Source organism: Lichenostomus cassidix, chromosome 4A (assembly GCF_008360975.1).
Source record: "Lichenostomus cassidix isolate B80296 chromosome 4A, HeHo_3.0, whole genome shotgun sequence".
In the NCBI taxonomy this organism is placed as follows: domain Eukaryota; kingdom Metazoa; phylum Chordata; class Aves; order Passeriformes; family Meliphagidae; genus Lichenostomus; species Lichenostomus cassidix.
This window is the reverse complement of record NC_139485.1, coordinates 9,800,543-9,821,824: the sequence shown is the minus strand read 5'-3', so window position 1 is coordinate 9,821,824 and position 21,282 is coordinate 9,800,543. Positions and strand designations below refer to the sequence as shown.

Here is a 21,282-nt window from a genome sequence, read left to right as displayed (position 1 = left end):
GCAGAAGCGCATATTTCAATTGCCTCCTTTTGTTCCGTGGCTGAGTGTAATTTCTAAAAGTCACCTCAAAATTTCCTTGGGATAATGCATCATCATTCTTGCAAAATGTCTGGTGAGATAATTCTTTTCAAATGAATCAGTCTTTCTTAAGTAATTGCTAGATTTGCACAAGTTTTCTTACTCTGGAGCAGTCAGTCCTGATGCCTTACTATGTAATTGGTAGCCTGTTTGACTTGAAAATGTTTTATAGAAATAACAATGTTTTCATTGTATTGTGTTATGGTGGAGAGGGAAACCTACTGATTGGAGAAAGTAAACAGGGTTATGGACCCTTGGGTCACTTCTTTACTTCCTGTTGCATTGAGGTTTGACATCATGCAAATCTTCTGAACTCCCATGGCTCAGCTGTGTGATTTGGGAAACTGATGTTCACTCTCTTAGAGAACACAAGTCCATTGAGAACCTCTGAAGCAAAGGTTTTGTTTAGTTCCAAGCAAATTATATTGCACTGGAAACCTAAACCCTCAGTTGCTCTGTGTGGCTCAAGAAATATCAAGAGTATCAGCTGTAATTGGGTCCTTTTGATGTACTTGCAAGTGACAAGCAATGAAACTGTTCATTCACTTAAAAAATAACTGTACCATCTGGAAAAAGCATGACAAAAGAGAACCTGAAATTGCTGGTAACAGTCAGAGCACAGGCACTGTCTGCACTAGGGGAGGAAAGGTGTGATGTGGGCCATGGCTTTTGTGTCTTGAGCCAAGTAAGATTAGTGTGTGCAGCTGCTGTGCCATACAAGATCCACCTGGGTGAAGGGCCACAGAAATGCTCTGAGGGCTGGAGCACCTCTCCTATGAGGAAAAGGTGAGAGTTGAGGTTGTTCAGCCTGGTGAAGTGAAGGCTCCAGAGAGACTTTAGAGCACCTTCCTATAGTTAAAGGGGCTGCAAGACAGATAGAGAGGGATGTTTTAGAGGAGCATGTAGTGACAGGACAAGGGGGAATGGCTTCAAACTGAAAGAAGGTAGATTCAGATTAGATATTAGGAAGAAATTCTTGATTGTGAGGGTGCTGATGACCTGGCCCAGGTTGCCCAGAGAGGCAGTGGATGCCCCATCCCATCCCTGGAGACACTGAAGATCAGGACAGGGCTCTAAGCAACCTGATCTAGTGGAAGATATCCCTGCTTATTGCAGGGAGGTTGAACTAGATAACCTTTAAAAGTCCTTTCCAGCCCAAACCCATGTGTGATAAGCAGGTTGGCTGCAGCTGCCTTTTCCACAACCTCCTGGGACCAGCCTAACTCAGAGAGCTCTGCCTCCTTAGAATCAAACTTAGCCCTAACCATACTTGTGACATTTCCACACCAACAAAACCAGCCCCACAGACCACTCCTTAAAACAACCCCAAAACCTCCCCACCATTCTCATTTTCCCCTGCAAAAAGGTCAGTTCCTTTGTATTCTGAGCAGTTTCCACCTGTGTTTTCTCACCAATGAAAAATGGAGGAATTTTTCCCTCCCTGACCCCCAACAGTTCCTGTACTCACGCTGTGAGCTCCGTTAGTGAAGCCTCTCCACTGCAATGCTCAATTATTCAAAGGTCAGATGTGTCCCATGAGGTTTGAGTGCAGACCCAGGTTAATGCTTGCAGCCCCGTGCTGCTGAGCCAGCTCCCCAACCTGCCCAGCTGAGCTGAGCTGGCAGGCTGTATGGAAATCCGCCTGGCTTTCTGTAAGCAGGGAAAACATCCCCTGAGCTCTGAGTACAAACCTCACCAGCTGGCCAGACCTTTCCCAGCTCTATTTGCAAACATCATGAGATGCTGTTGGCCCCTTTCTCCATCCGTGGAGAGGGGGCTGTGTACCAGACTCACCAGGATGTGCACTAAGCCCTTTGAAGATGAGAACTACTCTAGAAGTGCTGATTATTTGGAGCAAGTGCCTCATTTACGTGCTGACTTTCCTTTATCTCTCACGGGCTTAAAACTCTATTAGGGAACTAAAACTGTACGTTACCGTAATGCCCCTGTGAGTCTTGTCGGCGAAATGACTGTCAAATTTGGCTCCTCTGGATTCCATTTTGGGAAGACAAGAGGCAGATTAGTTTTTAAGTACCTTTATTAGCATCTATGGAAGACAGACTTGGTGGGATAAAAGGGGCCTGATTGGTTTTGGTACCAGTTATCCAGCAGCTGAGCTGAGCTGTGGCAGAAACACAATCCTTTAGATTGCATTTGTCTCAAGTGATAAACAGTGAGTAGTCATTTGTCAAATACAGCATATTCCTGACCCAGCAGCCTCTTGCCACCACCTGGCACTGCTGGGGTGTCTCAGCCAGCTTTTTGAATACTGTGCCCTTTTTTGCATAGCCCCATGCGTGCAACTCGTTTCTAAAATTGCTCTTAGGACAGTCATAGGAAGTGAATGGTTTGTCATTTTAATGTCAAAACCCTAATTAACTGTGCCTAATGTTTGGGTTGTGCCAGTTCACTGTTACTGTTGCCCACTCTTCCTACAGAACGCAGTGCAGAGAAAAGGCAGCTTGCAGAGCACTGCACTGAGGGAGGGATGGGTGGGATGGGAGAGGCTCAGTCCTTACTGAGCTGTACCCAGAGCAGCAGTGATGTGTTACCATGCTGCAAGTCTGGAGGGTGGCACAGCCCTGACTCCAGCGTAAGACTCGCCCAAGGTCGGCAATAGCTAAGCCAGCTGGAGCTTCCCAAGAGTTACATATTGCCATTTACACACTGAAATACTTCCTGTTAGAAATTCTCCCTCCCCTGTCTCATATCGCATCAGGTCTGGTTGGAGGGCATAAAAGTCTGCTGTGCTGCAGGGTCCCCGAAGTCAAGGACAATCTCAGCTGTCCCTCTTGGGCCTTTCCTTGTGGCTTTGCAAGGGGCTGCAGCAGTGCACCTGGTTACAGAGGGATGGCAGCCCCAGAGGCAGGGAGTTCTGCCTGAGCAGATATTCCCAAACTTCTCTGCTTCAGGCAGGAGAACACAGCAGTCTTGTTAGAGAGGAGCTAACAGGACTTTGTGGTTGGTTAGCAATTTTTAAATGTTAGTGATAATAGTAATAGTAGTAATGATAATAGTAATACTTATTAATATTAATAATAATAATAGTAATAATAGTAATAGTAATAGTAATAGTAATAATAATGAATTTTGGCATAAAAGGAAATTTATTTGATATTTCATAAATCAAACAGTGTCAGTTCAGACTGAAAAAAAACCCCTTAGTACTGCTTTTTCATGCTGATGGCATCAAAATAAGACTCTTCATCCTGCCAGAAAAAAACTACCCATTCAAGCACTGTTATTTTTTTAACCTAGGAGAAATTTCCAAAGCATAGTGGAAACTTTTGACAGAATAAAAATAGGTAAAGCTTTTTTCCTGGACATTTCAGAAGAGGGAAGTAGCTAAATCATTTTCAGTGCAGGAGACTGAATCCCTATTTAAATCTCCCCAGCAGAGCAATCCAGCAAGGCAGGAGCTGTCCTGCAGTGACCCAGGGGCTGAGGACGTGCCCTCGGCTGGGGCTGAGGAGCAGCAGCAGCACCGCTGCTCGGGGCTTTGTACCCACCAGCTGCTGAGCACTAGACAGTCGTCTTTTCTCTTCTGTAGGGTCAGCCTCTTTCTGTAGGCTTTTATTTCTTCTTTCCCTTTTAAAGCAGGCTGCTGTTCTTCCTTCCCTGTTCAGCCAGGGGAAGCCATCCCTCCCCGGGCTTGATGCTTTTCACAGCGCTGAGGCTAATTGACAGTAGATTTAACACAGATCTTAATTGTAACTACAAATGCTTTGGGAATGAAAAGAGCAGCCAGACCTTACAGCCTTTAAAACTCTCCTCAGGTTAAAGAAAGCCTTTATAAAAACCTCTCAATATGTAAAACAGCACAAAGGAGTGAAGCAGGGATGTAAAGGACAGGCAGTCCCCGGAATGCCGCAGCCTCCGCAGTCTGTCAGAGTGGGACCACCGACACATCTCCCTGCCTTCAGCAGACTAACCAGCCTCGTGTGGTGCTGGCCTCTCTGGCTCTCCCAGCAGCATGTTGAAATACTACAGATGGCATATGCAGCCTTTGAATCATAGCAGAGAGGCAGACTAATTTGGTTCCTACTTCTCAGAGCATCCCACGTGCTCTTAGTCTGAGGCAGAGCCTGACTGTGCCATGAGTGGGTGAAGCTTGTCCTTTGCTCCTCAGCCCAGGTTTCTGCAGGGGGGAAGCCCAGATACAGGTCACCAAAGGCAGCTCTGATGCTGCTGTCCTGCAGCTCAGACAGACCCTCGCCCTGAACACATGGACAGATGTGGGGGCACTGGCTAGGCTGAGCTGTGGTGGGGACAGGATCTCAGCCCTGGCACAGAGCCACCCTGCCATGGTTCGGGGCTTTGGCTGACCTGGGTCCGAGCACAGGCAGAGCAAGCACACATATGTCCCCAGCTCCAAAAGCAGATGTACCCTTTATGTCTCCATCTGTGAATGGCAGGAGTGTGTCAGAATGAGCTGTGGGCATCCACAGAAAGCACAAATGGGCTTAACATTGACAAACTGCGGCAGACAAGGCCAACTGCCGTTTTAACACCTTAATACCTTTTTACACTGCTCAGCTAGGGCACATTAAGACTTCAATGCAGCATGTTGCTAGTCAGATATCAGCTGCTGGCTTTAAATAAGTGTGAGATAATGTGTTAAAACCACATTGACCCCATGGCCTGGCCTCTCAGCACACCCTGAATATCCTTTGGGATACTGGACTGCCTTTACAAAGGTAGCTTTTACCAGCCAATACCATAGGTGATGTGCTGCTCTGTCTGATGCTCTTTTCTGGAAACCTCAGACTGCACTGAGAAGTGTTAAAACATGCTCAGAGACAGTTGCCCTTGCAGCACAGTCTCTTCTGGTGCCCCTGTGTACCTGCATTCAGCACTTTTGGGGTGCCCAGATGTCTGGCTGCTGATGGAAATGGGGCAGTGTCCCTCTGCTCCAGTCTGCACATCACTGGGGTGCTGCTTGGCTTCCCATCAAACAAAGTGACTGCAGTCCAGACCTACTTCTTGAAAAGTGACCCTCGAGCAAAGGAGGTGTTCAGTTCTGTAAACAGGAATGACCCAAAGCACAGACAGGCATGAGCATAGCCCAGACCTCTTGCTGTCTCTAGTGCATAGCTTTGAAGCTGGGAGAGTCATCTGTAGGTCTGCAAGCAGAAGAATCCCATCCTTCCTTTTGGATTACAGAGGTGGAACATCTTACCATTTTTCATTCTCCATGTAGAAAGATATTTCCATTTGCTATTTTTTTTTCTCCCTCCCCATAAGAGTCTGGAGGTTTGCAGCTCCCTGAGGTCAGCTTTGAGCAGAGTGGGCAGTGCCTCTGTGCTGCCTGTCCTCTCTAAATCCATCCCTCCCACACTAGTAGGCAAAGACAGAACAAGCCTCAGAGGAATCCATGACATTTCTTGCCCGGCTCAAATGCAGTGAAGATGATGTTTGAAACGCCATTAGTCATGAGTGATTAGCAAAGCTTAGTTGTTGAGGTTCTTAAACCCCCCTCCAGTTCTGTGTGAAGAAGGGCATGTTTGTGGTTGTGTTCTTTTTAATCGAACTGAAATTGTATGGATTCTGCTTATCTGCAGCCATAACAGGGAGGGAAATTCTCAACAGTGCTGCAGTCATTAATGATCCTTTAGGGTGCTTAGAGCTCTCCATAAGCTCTCCATTTCAAATACTATATCTCTAGATAAATAAGCAGAGAGAGAACTGTTTTCTAACCTCCCTAGTGCAACTAATATTCAGGAAGTCATGAGCAACCAGGCTTGGATGGTGAGCAGCCAGGCTGGTCCACTCTCAGTGCCCTGGTTTCCCAAGACCCTGTGTGTGAGCCCATGCTCATTCCCTCTGCAGAATCCAATTGCTGCCACATTCACTTAGGAATGAGGGTGTTTTTCGGTCTTTCCAATACAGTGAATGCCTTTGGTAAGGATGGTAGGAAAGCAGGAAGACTGAAATGTATCAGAAAATTAGTATTTGCATTCCATTTAGTATTAAAATGCAGTTTGAAATTATTTACGGAGAAATCTGTGCTGTATGATACGAGCACAGTTAACAATCAGACCTTTAAAAAGTGATTTTTCTGTGCTTCAGCATCAACTTCATCCCCCGCACAGGAACATCCTGCATGAGCTCAGCTGGGCATGAAGGGGATACAGACATTATTGCATGCTGCATCAGCACTTAGGAAGAGTTCCACCATGTCTACTTTGGCAATTAAAATATTACTTTGGGAGAGTTAAAATTCTCCAAATCCAGGAAAATGCTCCAGAAATTAAATGCTGTTACAGCTGAAGCAGCCTTTCCCTCTCCCTGCGAGCTGTTCCAAGACTGGCAGTCCATGGGCAGAAGGGCCAGGCAGGAAGGCACCTGCCTCCCACCTAAGCTTCACTTCACATGGAGCCATTGCTAAGTCTCCACAGGGGTCCTGATCCATTAAGCTTGCTCTAATAAGGATTAATTTGTAAGTACCTCATTAGTTCAACAGGAAGTACAGTGGCATGGTCAAAGTGCTTAGTCTTCCAGCCAGCTGTGGACTCTGACTACATTTAAAAGTGATATTTTGTGTAAATCTCACACTGGCTGCAGACATCTAGTATTTAACAAGAGCTCAAGAAGCAGCAGCTACAAGACAAATATATGTTTTGGGGGAATTCCTCAGTGAACAAGTTCCAACATCTTTCAGTCTTGTTATCTCACTCCACTCATATCTGCCTTCCATTCTCTCCATTACTTAGGTGATGAACACATTCATCTGCAAAGCCAATAAACATTCAGGAAACCAAGGGCATTTTCACTTTTACACTCAAGCCACGTTCAGCTAGATTTTTGCAGTGAGTGACCACAAATCAACTGAGGTTTTCTCCTCGAGGAAAGGGCCACTCAAGGGGAAAGGCAGTGTCCCAGTACACAGGACTGTCTGAAGGCTGAGGGGGCTGTCAGAGGGGGCACCCAGGGCCATGATTTCCGAGTGGCTTCCTTACGTGCACAGGCATGGTTTTATCGGATTATTCCAGGCAGTGAACTTGTGCACATACCTTGTAGCTGCACATGCCAGTATGAACTGTCGAGAGATATTCCTGGGTGGCTGGAGCAGACCTTGGGGTTGTGTGTGCAAAGGGGTGCCCTGTGGAGGGAGGCAGCTGTGGGGAGAGCCAGTCCTCATCCCACAAGGCTGTCACTAGCCTTGGTCTGCAAACCCCAAGCTGGTGCTCCAGGAGCATCAGCAGCACCAAGTCTGTGGTGCTCAGATCAGCTGTATGAGAAGCTTTTGCCATTTCTGCTTATTAAACTTAAAACCCAAGCCAATAGCTAAGAGGAGGAGCAAACCAGATATTAATGACAGTCACGCACATCACCCTCAGATTTACATAAAGGCATATTCAATTCTTTTATAGCATGGATTTTAATCATATCTTATTAACATTTCTCATTAAGTTTTATTCAAACTTCCACTTAATCAGGCTTTATTTTTCCACCAGAAAGAAATTCATAGTTACTAGCGGTGGGAAAAAAATCTGATTTAAAAGGTGCACAGTGGTTTAGGTACTGATAACTTAAGGTTTCCCTAACAATCATTTTATCTTTCTGAAATTCTTAATTACCAGTGAAAGGCCTTCTTTAAAAGTATCAGTAACATGAATAGATAGGGTGTTTAAAATAGTGCATGTAGGTATGGAGACTCATAACAATCTTCAAATGAAAAGGGCTCTTTTTTTAGCATTCCATTCCTCTCTGATGCAAATGCTGACACCTGCTTGAGTACTTGGCTGGATCAAGGCTAGAGCATCTAAATAGCATGACTTCAGTCTTTCTAGCATAGGAATACAGATATGGTTAAATATGTTGAAAATCTATTCTGAAATGTTACTTTTAATCAGGAAACTAAGTAATTTGTTTTTACATGGCTGCCCACCCATGGAATCCAGCAAGGATATGTGGGTTAAAGGGAAGGGCATTGGATCCCCAGCACACAGGTGAATGACAGATGCAATAGATGCAATTGTGCTTCCAGGTGACACAGCCCCAGGGCACTGTCTGTTACAGGGCTGTAGAGCCAAGGTCTCTAAGACAGGAGGGCATGTATGCATTCTCCTCAGATTATCCAGGCTGTTCACTCCTCAGGGATTCACAGATTTGTGTTACCATTCTTCAGTGACCACAAAAAGGCTCTGTCTGGTTCCTATCCCCCACTATTTAACATCTTCTGCCCCTTCATGCCATGGAATTTCAAAGGAGCACACAAGTAGTAGCACCCAAATGCAGCTGAAATTCAGTGACTGATTACTACTCATAGGTTCCTTGTAGAGATCCTGGACTATTCAGTAAGGCAAGGGAACTCACTGAGTGAATGGAAAAGATAAAATTAAAACATAACAAACATGGGATGTTATGTTGGGTTAAAAACCCAAGACAAATGGGTGGTTACAGACCATTACATTGTTTTGGTTGCCATCTCACTGTCCAGTTTGTGGAGTGTTTATTCATCCATTTTAACTTAATAGAAATATCTGCTTCTGTCATGAGCCCCTTGCACAGATTTGATTGTAATTTTTCTTGTTAATAATTTTTTGTTAATATCATGTAGTCCTTAACTTCAGTGACTGCAAAATAGGCTGCAAAGAATATGTTTCTGCTCACTCTTGTAATTTACCATCTGATTCATTAGCCTGAGACTCTAGATTGTGATTCTGTAGTATGTGAGCTGTAACTAACTTGCGTTTGTTTTCCCTTTTCAGAGAGCAGATATAGCTGTTGCCCCCCTCACCATAACATTGGTGCGAGAAGAAGTCATAGACTTTTCCAAACCCTTTATGAGCCTGGGCATCTCCATCATGATCAAGAAGCCTCAGAAGTCTAAACCAGGCGTATTCTCTTTCCTGGATCCTTTGGCTTATGAAATTTGGATGTGTATAGTCTTTGCTTACATTGGCGTCAGCGTAGTTCTTTTCCTAGTCAGCAGATTCAGCCCTTATGAATGGCACTTGGAAGACAGCACTGAAGAACCACGTGACCCTCAGAATCCTCCTGACCCTCCAAATGAGTTTGGAATATTTAACAGCCTTTGGTTTTCCCTGGGTGCCTTTATGCAGCAAGGATGCGATATTTCTCCAAGGTTTGTTCCATATCACTCCATCACCTTTTTGCATTTTATGGTCATTTTCTGATGCCATGGTGCATATATGTTACTTTCTCAAATTTCTTTTTAATTCCAAATTTTTTATTTTGACATTCCATTCAATATTCAGCATCCTCATCAAGCCACCATGCTTGCTAACACTCACCTCCAGAGTAAGTAGCATTGCTTATAATGCCATTTATGCATTTCTGCCAAACTTATATTCACCATGTTGAGGCTGTAAAATGCATAGGGTTTTCTGTTTTCAGCAATGCTTGGAGGGCTACCGTGTTTTTGCTGCATATCTCATTTTACGGTCATCTCCTTGGTGCATATAACACATTCTGCTTTGCAAAATAAGATTTATTTTTAAAAGTCACATGCAACAGCACTTTAAAGCATCTCCACTCCCATCAAGGCTCCTGCTTGTTTTTTTACTTTCTTTTGAGCCTAATTAGTCCAGTTTTGTTCTTCTTGAACCATCCTTCCATCCTTTTGCTTACCACCATTTTGCACATGTTCATGTCTCCAGATGCGCTGTGCTACTGTCCTCTATGTGTGTTGTTATTTCAGTCCAGTCTAATCTGTTGTCCTCTGTTCATAGTCAATATGAACTAATAAGCATTGCCAGTTTCCATAAAGATTTTTCTTATTCATGAAGACAGTCTTTCTGGATAAGGCTGTAGTAAAGTGTGATTGATATTAGTACCAATTTAACAGAGAGCACTGCTCTTAACTATTGTAGAATTATATTTCTTTTCATAGAAGCATTTTAAAAACCAAATGAAAATAGTGATGCTCCCTCTAATTGAACAATGCATACCACAGATTTTTTCTTTGAATAATGTATATCAAGTTTCTACATTTACACTGGTAAAATACTTTGATGTGCTTGTGATAAGCAGTAAAATTACCTAGTTTCTTAGTGATGGAGCAATAATTTTATTTTGTATGACAATCATTTAATAACCAGTTTACAGCTAGTTTAATTATTAAAAATACCTGCTAATACAAACAGGATGCAGTTTTCCATGTAATAAGGTTGCTATTTAGAGGGAGAGATTTTTTTCCTCAGCACTGACATTCAAAATGTACCTTGTTGATCTCGGTGTTGCCTTTTTCAATACCTGAATCATTGAAAAGTTGCCAGATTTTCCTGCTCCATATACCATTAGGGGTCTTGAGTTGCCTTACTGAAGCAAGTGACAAAACCTCGGTGGAGTTTCTTGGGAAGGACCATGGTTTTATCTGTTACGGTGCAATAATCATCCTATAAATCCGTGTCAGTTTCCCAGTTCCCAGTGTTTGGGTGTGCTGTCTCCCTGTGTACTGACAGCTGTTGGCCTCCTCCCCCTGTCTACACTCCCTGTTTCTGCTTTATGCCTCAGTCCTGCATTGAAACTTTGCCCCACTGCTTGCTGTTAAAGGGGATGAGTAGTGATAGCATTTAAATTGCTGTTGACCATGTGGGTGCCCAATATAAAGGACCGGGAAATAAGCACTGGGACATCACATGGAAAGCTGTAGGCATCGCGCTGTTTCCGCTAGGTCTGGTTATTGACAGTTAAGTAGAAGTGCATAGGATTTTTGGGAAGCTCTCATGTGACTCTTTGGCATGGTCAGCCATTTACCTTATATAACAGGTGGAACACACTGTGGTTTTTTTCAATACCGCCAAGATAAGTGCCTTGGAAATACCTACCAAAAAAGGAAAGAGACGGCATAATATCTGTTTATTTTATCTGTCCATTAGAAGCTATTAGTTCAGTATTAATATATGACCCTCATTTGAAGATGTTGTCCAGTTATTTTGTTATCTTCCATGATAACATTCCAGGCAGTTACATACATTGTTACAGAAAAAAAAGAGAAATTTAATACCTTGATTTAAATTCCAGAAACACTGTTCCTTTGACTGATACGTTGATTTAAGTTGATTAAAATGTCAAATTTCTTTTCCTTAGAAGGGACTATTCCCAAGTATTCCATTCTTAATCCGTATCTTTGTAAGGTTATGCCATTCACAGTACATTGACTATATGAATGTTTCATACTATTTTATTGCCATTAAAAGGGGCTTCATTCTTCCATTGTGAGTTTTGTCTGAATAAATTTCTTATATGAGAGCGTACAGCACTCGTAGAGAGATGCCGACAAGCAGTCTGGAGAGATCACTTTTGTACTTGCTGATAAAGGCTCTTTCAGCTGCCTTTGTGTGGAACAGCTGTGACATCTAATGACTAGTTAGATCTATCCTCGGTGAGTATGCTGTGTGGATATTCCAGAGGATATATCCCTATACTCTCCTCTCTGTATTTAATAGGAGTCGTCTAAACAGAATCAGAGAGCAGCCAGGGGCTGGGGTTAGTGCATCCCTTGATGGAATCAACATTTATTTCAGCAGTTTTGTTCTGCTATCAAAGGCTGCTGTGTTTTCTGCATAGTGAGCTAAAGCATTGAAAATTCACTTTTGATGGATCAAAAGTAGATTATTAAACTTGCTTTTATGTAAGATGTGTACAGCAAATGGAATTGGGAAAAAACACAGTCAAATTTGTAACACTGTTCTGAGCAAAAGTATCTTTGAAATCTCTATGAGAGCATGTATTTTCATTTTGCTCTTTATTCATGTAGAACAAAGAGGCTAGATTAATTAATTGCTGATGGAAAAAGACAGAGGGTTATTAAAAACTGTCTCAAGAGGTTGGTCATTTAGAGGGTGTATTTCTAGGTCCCTCTTTTCACAGCAGAAGACTCAAGAGACTCCTATTAAAGGCCATGGGAATGGCTTTATGGGACTTTCACAGTAGCAATGAGAGGGTAACCTGACATTCCTGAAACTCCCACTGCCATTCCTATGATGGAGCATCTCAAGCCAGCGCTTCAGATGCTGTTGCTGCCTGTTGTGTCTCCGAGGCCGAGGGCTGGCTGGGCGTGTGAGCAGAGGGCTGGACCTGCAGCTTGGGGCTACCAGCTGGGCTGAGCTCAGGGTATCGAGGGGCTCTGCACTAGGAGAGCTGTTCAGGGTTACTTGTCAGCAGAACAACCATCCTGTATTGATCCAAACAGCCCAATTAAAAATTGAGTAGTGTGAGAAGCTTTTTATATATCTTTAATATAGGAAATCAAATATGTTTTATAGTCATGAGCAGAAACAAAATCCAAGCTATTTTGATAAATGAGGTTTTGTTTGAATGTATTATATGTATTATACTCCTGGAAACTGAATGTGAATTTGAATGTTTATTTTGTTTTTTCTCTCGTTACTAATTTGCTCTCATTTGACTCCATGCTTCCTTTTAAATTTCTTCTAAAGGTATGCACTCTTCCTGTTTACTTGCTTTTGAAAACACCATCTTTGTTTTGACAATTGAGTTATAACTGTGTTATTCCAGGTCTGTGTTGCTTCTCTCATTTGTTAGCATTCTAATTCACTTTAAAGTAATGTCATACAAAGTGTCTATTTATTGAGGTGATTTGGAAATCTACATTAAGCTAAAGTGTTAATTGTTTGTTTTTAATTACATCATTGCACATGTGGACACGAATGGCTTACATCAGAAAAAGCAGTGCTGGTATTATAAGCTGCGATTGAGTTTGTTACCTGAGTAATAGAAAAATATTTCTGTGGTTCACAGTATAAAGCAAACAGGCACTCTGATTACCAGCCCGGTGTACCTGTACTAACCTTTTTTCTCCTGCATCCCTCTACACCAGCCCCTGCAGTGGGTATAAGGAGTCTTGGTTTCAGCAGATGGACAGGGGGAGCTGGGGTCCTTTGGGCAAGGAGGCTGCCAGGCCATGCTTGTCCATGTTCTTGTTCTTCAACTTGTCTGTCTGTCTTCCCTCAGTGTCAACTTTGTGGTTTATTTGGTTTTTCTTTTGCCCCATCCTGTGACACCAGTGACAGCTTTGTCAGCCCTGACTGATCCACAGTAACCGCTGTTGAATCCTCCTTTCTGTGCTCAGTGGAAGACTCGGAGAAACAAGCCTAGTGACATCCAGTTTTCTTTGAAGTGACCTCAACTCTTCTGAGAACAGCCCTGGTCCCCATCTAGCAAGACCCCTCTCTTGCATGTAGGACCCTTGGGGAAGTGCCTTTTCCACCACGGGATTCCCCTGTGCCCACCTTCCCCTGCCTCTCAGCTGGTCTTTGTCCTGTATCTGTCTGACTCAGTTCATGCAGGTTGCCAGATCTCTGGGGTGAGGTATTTTTACCTTTCTCAGTGTGTAGGATGCTGTCTGAACATGCAGCCTGGCACAAACCTTTTATTGTTGCAGCCATGGGAGCTTGAGGTTTCACTGGTTTGGAAAATGCTTGTCTTCTGCACATCTCCATCCTAGCAACCCATCTGTCCTGCTAACAGAAAGGGCAGCTACCAATGCAAGTAAAACATTTCCTATGGGAAACTATAGGGAAAATAAATGCTTACTATTTTATTCCCAGTGCTTGCACTGAGTTTATCAGAACACCCCGGCAAGTCTTTTTTTCATCTTCCTATTTCAAGACCTACCTTAAAGGAAGAGGGCCAGGGGAACCTGGAAACTCCAGATGGAGCTGGTCCTGCTGTGGGCAAGTAGATGTTTCATCTGCTGGACCTGATAGCCAAACCCCTGCTCAGTCTGGCTCTGAAATTGTCCATATCACCGCAGGAAGAAGTTCAACTCCAGGTCTTCTCAGAAGATGGAAAGTATGTAGTGAAGAAAGAAGCAAAAGGAAGATGAATTTCATCTGATGTAGCCATCTGAAAGCAATAGACTGTGTTTTTTAGTGAGGCATTTTGGTTCCCTCCAAAGTCAGGAGGCAGATGGACACCTTTAGATTTATCCCACACTACAGTAAGTGAGATAAATCTCTTTCTGAGGGTGTCAGTCTCTTCTCTTTTTCTCAGCTGGCTGCAAAGGAAGCCTTATGTGACAAGTTCAGCAGGCACTGATTTGGAGTTTGATAAAATTGTGTCAGCCCATGAAAGAGGTATCAAGCTTTACCATATAGCTAAAACCAAGACCCTACCTGTTAAGAAAGCTGGCTAGAAAGGGCTTCAGCCATCTGTAAAATCCCAAGACACTCACATGATACCTACAAAGAATGTAGATTGAGGTAGAGAGATGACTTGACTTAATGCATTATTCTGTATTTATATTGCTGCAAATTCCCTTTGCAGTCACTCTGTAGCCTTGTGTTAGAGAGCACAGCAGCTGTACAGCCCAAGCTGAAACTTGGAAGCCTTTTATCCTCTTGGGAGCCCCTCAAGAAAGGCAGGGAGGTCTCCTCTACTTGTGGGTGATCTGGTGGATGTGTGCCTACCCTGAGGAACCAGCCTGCATCTGCCTTCTCAGTGGGAGCTGCTTCTTCAGCTCCTTGGGCAGGGGAGAGTGGAGAACAGTAGTGCTTCACTTTTCTCCACATTCCTCTCACCTATTCCAGATTGATCTCTCTGTTTTTATTGTGTTGGTGATTTTTTTTTCTTTGTTACGTTCTTTGATGTTGGATGAATACATTTTCTTCCTTTCTTTTTTTTTTTTCTTTATAATTTAATGGCATCTTTTTAATGGCTCAGGCAATCTCAGGCTCTGGCCAAGACTGGGCAGTTTACCATCAAACCCCCCCGTGTGGGTGGGGTGGGGCCACGGCACAAGAGTTTTGCTTTTTGCCTATCTCCATCTGTTAGTAGGACAACTTGTACCCACTGTCTGGGGATGGCACTGAGGGGCTTGAAGGAAACAAATAAACAGGTAAGAATTTTCTTGCTTTCTGTTTCTTCTCTTCACACAAGAAGAAACTTCACACAAACTGAGGACTGCAGCACCCAGGCTCCACAGATGTGTCTGGGATTGATTCTTCCTGCTCTGGTATCAGCTGAGTTAAGGGAAAACATGAAATAGCTTTGTCTCAGCACTTGAAATGATTCTTGGTCAACATGCTGTGTTTGAAGAACAAGCAATGTACATGGCAATGAAATTCCCCACCCAGCTGAGTGATGTGTCACTGCTATCCCTCAGCCCAGATCAGATACTTTGAGGCTGATGTTCAATTGCTGTAAAGCATCAAGAGCTCTTACTGGCAGGATCCAGACCTTCTGACCATTAGGCATTTTGTAATTACATGTTTGCAAATAGGCTTTTTTTAAAGTCCTTATGGGATCCCATTAAAAAAAAAACAAAAGCCAAAGACTGCAACAAAACACAATATTTTTCTGTTTCCTTCTCCACTGCTCTAGTGCTTATAAAGCAGAGATATGCTTGACTTGGAACAGTGCAACATGCAAATTTTAATTAACATAAAACATAAACCAAACCATCCTCTCTTCTCACTTCAATATGCAGATTCAGTTTATAATTCCTGCTAGGTTGTGATGAGAGAAGGATGCTGGATCACTTTTGGTTCATTCCTTTGCATGTTTACTCAGATTCCTTTTTGCAGTTTACTGTATGTTACATTTTGGGAGCTCATTTGGCAGTAAAAGGTGCATTTGTGTGCTCCAAGCTGGACAAAGGGACACAATGCTGGCATATCCCAGCAGGTCCAGTGCAGGGAAAGGCTGGGCACACAGAGACAACAAAAGTCTTCTGTCAAAAGCCTTCTCCAGCAAAGGATTTGTGGAATTCAGGAGAGCTTGGTCCTCCCTCAAATGAATTATCTGTTAATTTACTGTTCTTGTTTTCACTGAAAGACTGCAAAGAGAGTTGCACTACGTAAGACCAGGTGTACATCAGTTTTTCACTCCTAAGGAAGGTTATCAAGAGCTGACTCACAGTCCACCTGTTCACAGATACCTGGAGGATCTGAATAAAAGAGTTGTGCATGTGAATTTCTCTTCAGTGAAAAAAGAAAAAATCAAGGAATGTCTTCAAAGCAATTTAATGATGTGTATTTTTCCATAGATCTCTCTCAGGGCGAATTGTCGGAGGAGTCTGGTGGTTCTTCACTCTCATCATTATCTCTTCCTACACTGCTAATCTCGCTGCCTTCCTTACGGTGGAAAGGATGGTTTCACCCATAGAGAGCGCAGAGGACCTGGCTAAACAAACTGAAATAGCCTATGGCACTTTGGATTCAGGTTCAACCAAAGAATTCTTTAGAGTAAGTCTGTTAAATCTCCTTTAAGTGCCCCATTTATGGGTTTCAGTTGTTTGGTTTTACCTGGCTGTAGTAGCCATTCTGGTGAAAGCTGCTTTATGCAATCAGTACAGGTCTGAGTGCAGATTTTAATATCAAAAAGCATTTTATCAAAAATGGGTGGTTTTGCTTAACCTGAAACATCTCAAAATGGAAAACCTGACCTCTGCTGTCATGGGAAGGGTTTTGTAACACCAGTTTCAGAGGCTTGGTCTGATGAGCAATAATGCAGTCGTTGGCACAATATTTAGCAGAGAAAACTCTTGCAAGGAGTGATGCTCTTGACCTACTTGCTGTGCCCAGCTGGCAGCAGGTAATGCCATCCGACGTCACTCTCACTTGCCAGAATCAGGGGGGATGGGAGGCCTGTGTTGCTGCTCATTCCTGGTGGAGCAGTGATAGCTGCCATTTTTGTGTCTTCATTGCATGCCAGCGTCTGGCTGTGGCTGTAACAGTCAGTCACAGGTAAAAATTCTGTACCCCAGAGCTCTGGTTGGTTTTCACCTTGGTTAGGGAACCACAAGGTTTGAAGCACTTGGGGGTAGGGGCAGGTGCACAGTTCTGTTTCAGAACATCCTTCCTTTCTCCTCTTGCCAAGCCAAAAGCTGAACTGCAGAGAGTTCGGTGAGAGGCATTAGGAGCTCTAAATATTACCTCAGACCACTTTTATGTCTCTGAAAATGTTGTCCTGAAAAGCTCTTATTTCTGGTCTTTCCAAAGGTGAACTGTAATGCTCAGGCCTTTCAGGGAGCTCTTGGTTCTCTCTCAGCAGTGCCAATCAGATGCCATTCAAACCAACAGGATTTTTTGTATAGAAGAGTGGTCAGTGCTGCAGGACTAATTACTGCCTGTCACTCACAGGTGCAGGCTGGAGGGAGGAGGGAGACAGAAAAACCCTTGCTGCTGTAGGCTGATGAAATACTGAGGCCTCATTGGAGAAATACTCTGGGCACTTTGAATTTACTTAAAATTTCAATGCATGACCACACACACACACCTACATGTACATAGACGTCTAATGTAAACCTGGAAGAGAATGCAAAGGTATTTTATGAAGCTTTTGCACTCTGCCCTACCTACATGTAATGTCAAGAGATACTCAGTGGTTCTTAATTAAGTGTGGTAGCAGGTACGTTACAACAGCTTCTGTATATGTTAGAATCCTGTGAGATAAACACTGACCTTGTAAGGGTGACATTAGTATACAAAAAATTTTATTCTGCTTAATTATCAACCAAGGCAGTATTATCTTTACAGCAAAAATGAGTTGAGTAAACGTGTCAGGAGAGGTAGCACAACTTGATTAGAAATATTGTTGCTGTTTATAGTCACTATACTGACCTTAGGGGGAAAAATAGCTTTTGACTATCTTGTTACAGTTCATATAGAAAGAGGGATTGTTCCTTCATTTCCTTAATAGTTTGACACAAGGAAACCCCTTCTCATCAAGACATCAAAGGAACGAGTGTTTCATGTGAAAGAATACAAAGTCTGGTAAATGTATGAATGCTTTGTTGTGCTCCTAATAGTCTTGAGATGAGCTGTGTCTCTCTCCTGGTGCTGGGAAAAGCAGGGCTGTAAATGAGCTGATCTGTCAGGAGCTGCCAGCTCCATCAGGCCAGGAGAGGAGTTGGATGGGGATGGAGGAGAGCAGAGCCCCAGCAGTGTGGAGCGAGGCTGGATGGGCCAAGTGGGACAAAGAATGAGCCCTGAGTGGTGCTTCTCTCTCTTTGGCATTCTCAAGGCACACCAAATAATTTCAGTTGTATTAACTTCTGCAGTGTAATTAATTTGAATAGAGTGATGCAGCCATGAAAGTGTTGTAATTAGAGTCTTCTTTAGTTGATTTGAAAAGGGCAAAAGCTTTGCCTTAGATTAAATCTGTATGTTCACATAAATATCTCATTGTAAAGTCTTTATTAGTTACTTAATAACATGGTGAAGGTGGCTGAAACCTGAAATAACTTAAAGGACTGTTAAGGAGTAACTTGGCTTTGTAGCTGGGCCATGGCTTCACACAGGAGGTGAAGGACAGTCTCTGCAAGATCCCATTAAGAAGCTTCTATGGGTATATCTCTTTCTAGAGCTGTAAGGCTAAAATGTTTCTCAGAGATACTAATCAGATACTGATCTTAATGGTTGCTGTTGGCCTGTGGAAGGTGCCAGACTAACAGCAGAAAGGAAAAATTGCCTCCTGATGCATCATGAAGGGATGATACCTCAGTGAGCTTCAGATCCCCATCATCTTGTCGGCACGTGCTAGAAGCAGCTCCTTTAGAGCCTCCAGGCCATGGCTCCCTTCTGCCAACCCCATTTCCAGACAGGACCACTTTTGAAGGTTTTTTTTACAGTGTGAATACCTGAAACTGGACTAATACCAGCCTCTCAATTCAGATGAACAGATGGTAATGACTTTGAGCCACTTCAGACCTGGGCAGACTCCAGCTCGTGACCTATTTTCCAGTCTTGGCGGTTTCCCTAAACATCGCCGTGTCTCCCGGGTAGATGCTCTCCCAGCTCTGGAGGTTAAGCTGGAAACACCATTGCTGCTTGAGGCTTGCACAGTGACTGCTGTTGGCGTGACACTGCTCTGACAGTCCCAACACTGCTCTCACAATGCCAGCACTGCTCTCACAGTTCCAGCACTGCTCTCACTATTCCAACACTGCTCTCACTATTCCAACCAGAGCTGGTCTGTTGTAACAGTTTCACAGCAGACACTGTTCACACTCCTCACTTGTTGGTGATTCTCTGCATAAGGGCATTTATCCTCCCAGTATATCTAAGATTCAGAGGCACCTTCCTGTATTCTCATGGTTGTTGCTTGTTTCTGCTCAAAAACATCTTAAATTTTGAACTAATTAGCTCATAAAGGCGTTTAAATGGCAATCAATAGACTACATCAATTCCTTTTTAGCTTTCAAAGGGCACTCATCCATATTGAAAAGGAAAAGAAAGAACCTCTCCTGAGATATTTATTAACACACAGTCTGAGATTAAGGACTCCAAAGTACTTCTTTCTCTTTCATGAGCACTGGTGAAGGCCTGTATGAGAAAGAAGTTTCAAATCCCTAAGCTATTACTTTTAAGGGTGAATCTGTTAGAATTAACATCTTCTAATACATTCAATTAAAGTTTCAGCATATCTGAGCAGCTTATCAAATCAATATAACACTATTTAATCCAAATTTAGCACTGAGCCTGAGTACAATACCACACTCTAATACATTTCACCTACAATATGCATATATTCAAAAGGTGTGACCTTTACAACCAATTAGTGATTCTTGTCTAAACTTGGCTGTATTTGAACTTCAGTAGAAGCAGAACATGTTTGTAGACATTTAGAAAGAGAATTTTCACTTTAATTTATGGTGGTTTCTTTTAATTGATAGCAGATACCTGTGTTAAGAGGCTTCTGCAAAACAACTTGCCAAGTGTGTGTTTGATCATTGACAAACACAGCTGACCTGCTAGTACACTTCACTGACAACTTGTGTAGTTAATCACTACACCAATTATGTTAACTAAATTAAGGAAAAAATAAGGTCTCAATGTTATTTTATTGTGGAAATTTTTCTTTGTATATTTCTCAGCAATATTTTAAGGATGTCCCTGATGAAACAACTCAGCTAGCTGGTGGCTCTTCCATGCCTCAGGTGGAATGACTTGCTGCCCTGAAATTCCTGATTTTTTCTTCTGGAAATGTCATTAATTGCCAGGTCTGTTAGGAATTTCAATAGAAAGACCAAAGATATTTTGGACATGATGGTGGTTCCTGCTCTTACAGTTGGTTCATCAGTTTCCTCAAGAAGTGATTCTTTCCAAACCAGATTCAGATGTGAGGCCTTTCTGAACCTTGTCTATACATAAATTATGTATAAAACCACAGTTTTTAAGACACAGGAAGTCATGCTAAGGATGACCCCTTAAGATGTTCCCCATTTTGGTCCCTTCTTGGTTTCATCAAATCAGAATAGTTCAGCAGGAGCAGATAGAAAAGCATGAGATGCACTGGCAGGAGGCTTTGCAGTTCTGGTTGCCCATGCTGAGGAAAGGTGCTTTTACATGGAAACAGCTACCAGAAATGGGACGGGGAATGGTGAGGTGTCTCTTGAAAAGAAATTTAAATACCAAGTTGTTCAGCTAGAAAAACCAAAACCAACAGAAAACATTTCACTCAAAAGCAAAGAAAAAACACCAGACAGATTAGCACCAAAGCAGAAAATTACCGTACATCTGAAAAAAACAGTGAAGGAACAAATGAACTCCAAGTTCTTTTGAAATTAAAAGAAAACATTCCTTAAACCCATCAAAAGGATTTTGAAATACCTTCTGCTAAAAGCCCTTGGGGTAACTCAGAGTCTTGGGCTGTGGGAGGTGGGGCTATGGTGGCACCAGTGGGTCTCTGCTGACTCAAAAGAGCCAAGTGCCACAGGTCCCCCCAGCTGGCAGCATGCAGAGAGGATTCCCCATTCAGGTGCCTCTGACTCTGGCAGACGAGGCCAGTGCCATTCAGGCAGCCAAGCAGGAGCACAGCTCCATCCCAGAGCCTCAGGAGAGAGCAAGGAATTATGACCATAATGCGTTCAGAAGCACCAGTGTGTTACACTCCCTTGTAAGTTAAAGAGCTCATTGCTTTCCTCTGATGATAAGGTTGTGTGAAGATGAGAGGGAAATAAATTCCACCAGCAAGCAGTTTAGGTAAGGAAAAGCCTTGGGTTATACAGTCGTAGCTGCTGTGCAATTTTTATGCATTCTGTGCAATCAAATGGTATTGAGATCATCATTAGAGCCTATTAAAAACACCATCGTGAACTCTGTGCGTGCAGCACTAAGGGTTTCATCTGTAGTTAAACTCTTTGATTTTTAATTTCAAAATGTATGTTGCTAGTGAAGATGAAGGACTTGTTTCTAGCACAGCAGTCATACAAATGCTTTGCTTTTGCCTTTGGATAAAACTATGATTAGCAGTTTGGAGCTTTCTGTG

General features: G+C 43.0%; 1 protein-coding gene across 3 annotated transcripts in view; it reads left to right on the top strand.

Moving 5' to 3' along the window:
• GRIA3 (glutamate ionotropic receptor AMPA type subunit 3) overlaps positions 1-21,282 on the top strand; it is a 141,830-nt gene that overhangs the window by 89,375 nt on the left and 31,173 nt on the right. For all 3 annotated transcript variants that reach the window (XR_014852229.1, XM_085060440.1, XM_085060439.1), the window contains exons 11-12: positions 8,793-9,169; positions 16,058-16,256. Coding sequence is in view for 2 of the 3 variants with exons in the window: in XM_085060440.1 (XP_084916566.1) it covers positions 8,793-9,169; positions 16,058-16,256 (576 nt within the window). In the remaining variant the exon portion in view is untranslated. The remainder of the gene's footprint in view (positions 1-8,792; positions 9,170-16,057; positions 16,257-21,282) is intronic.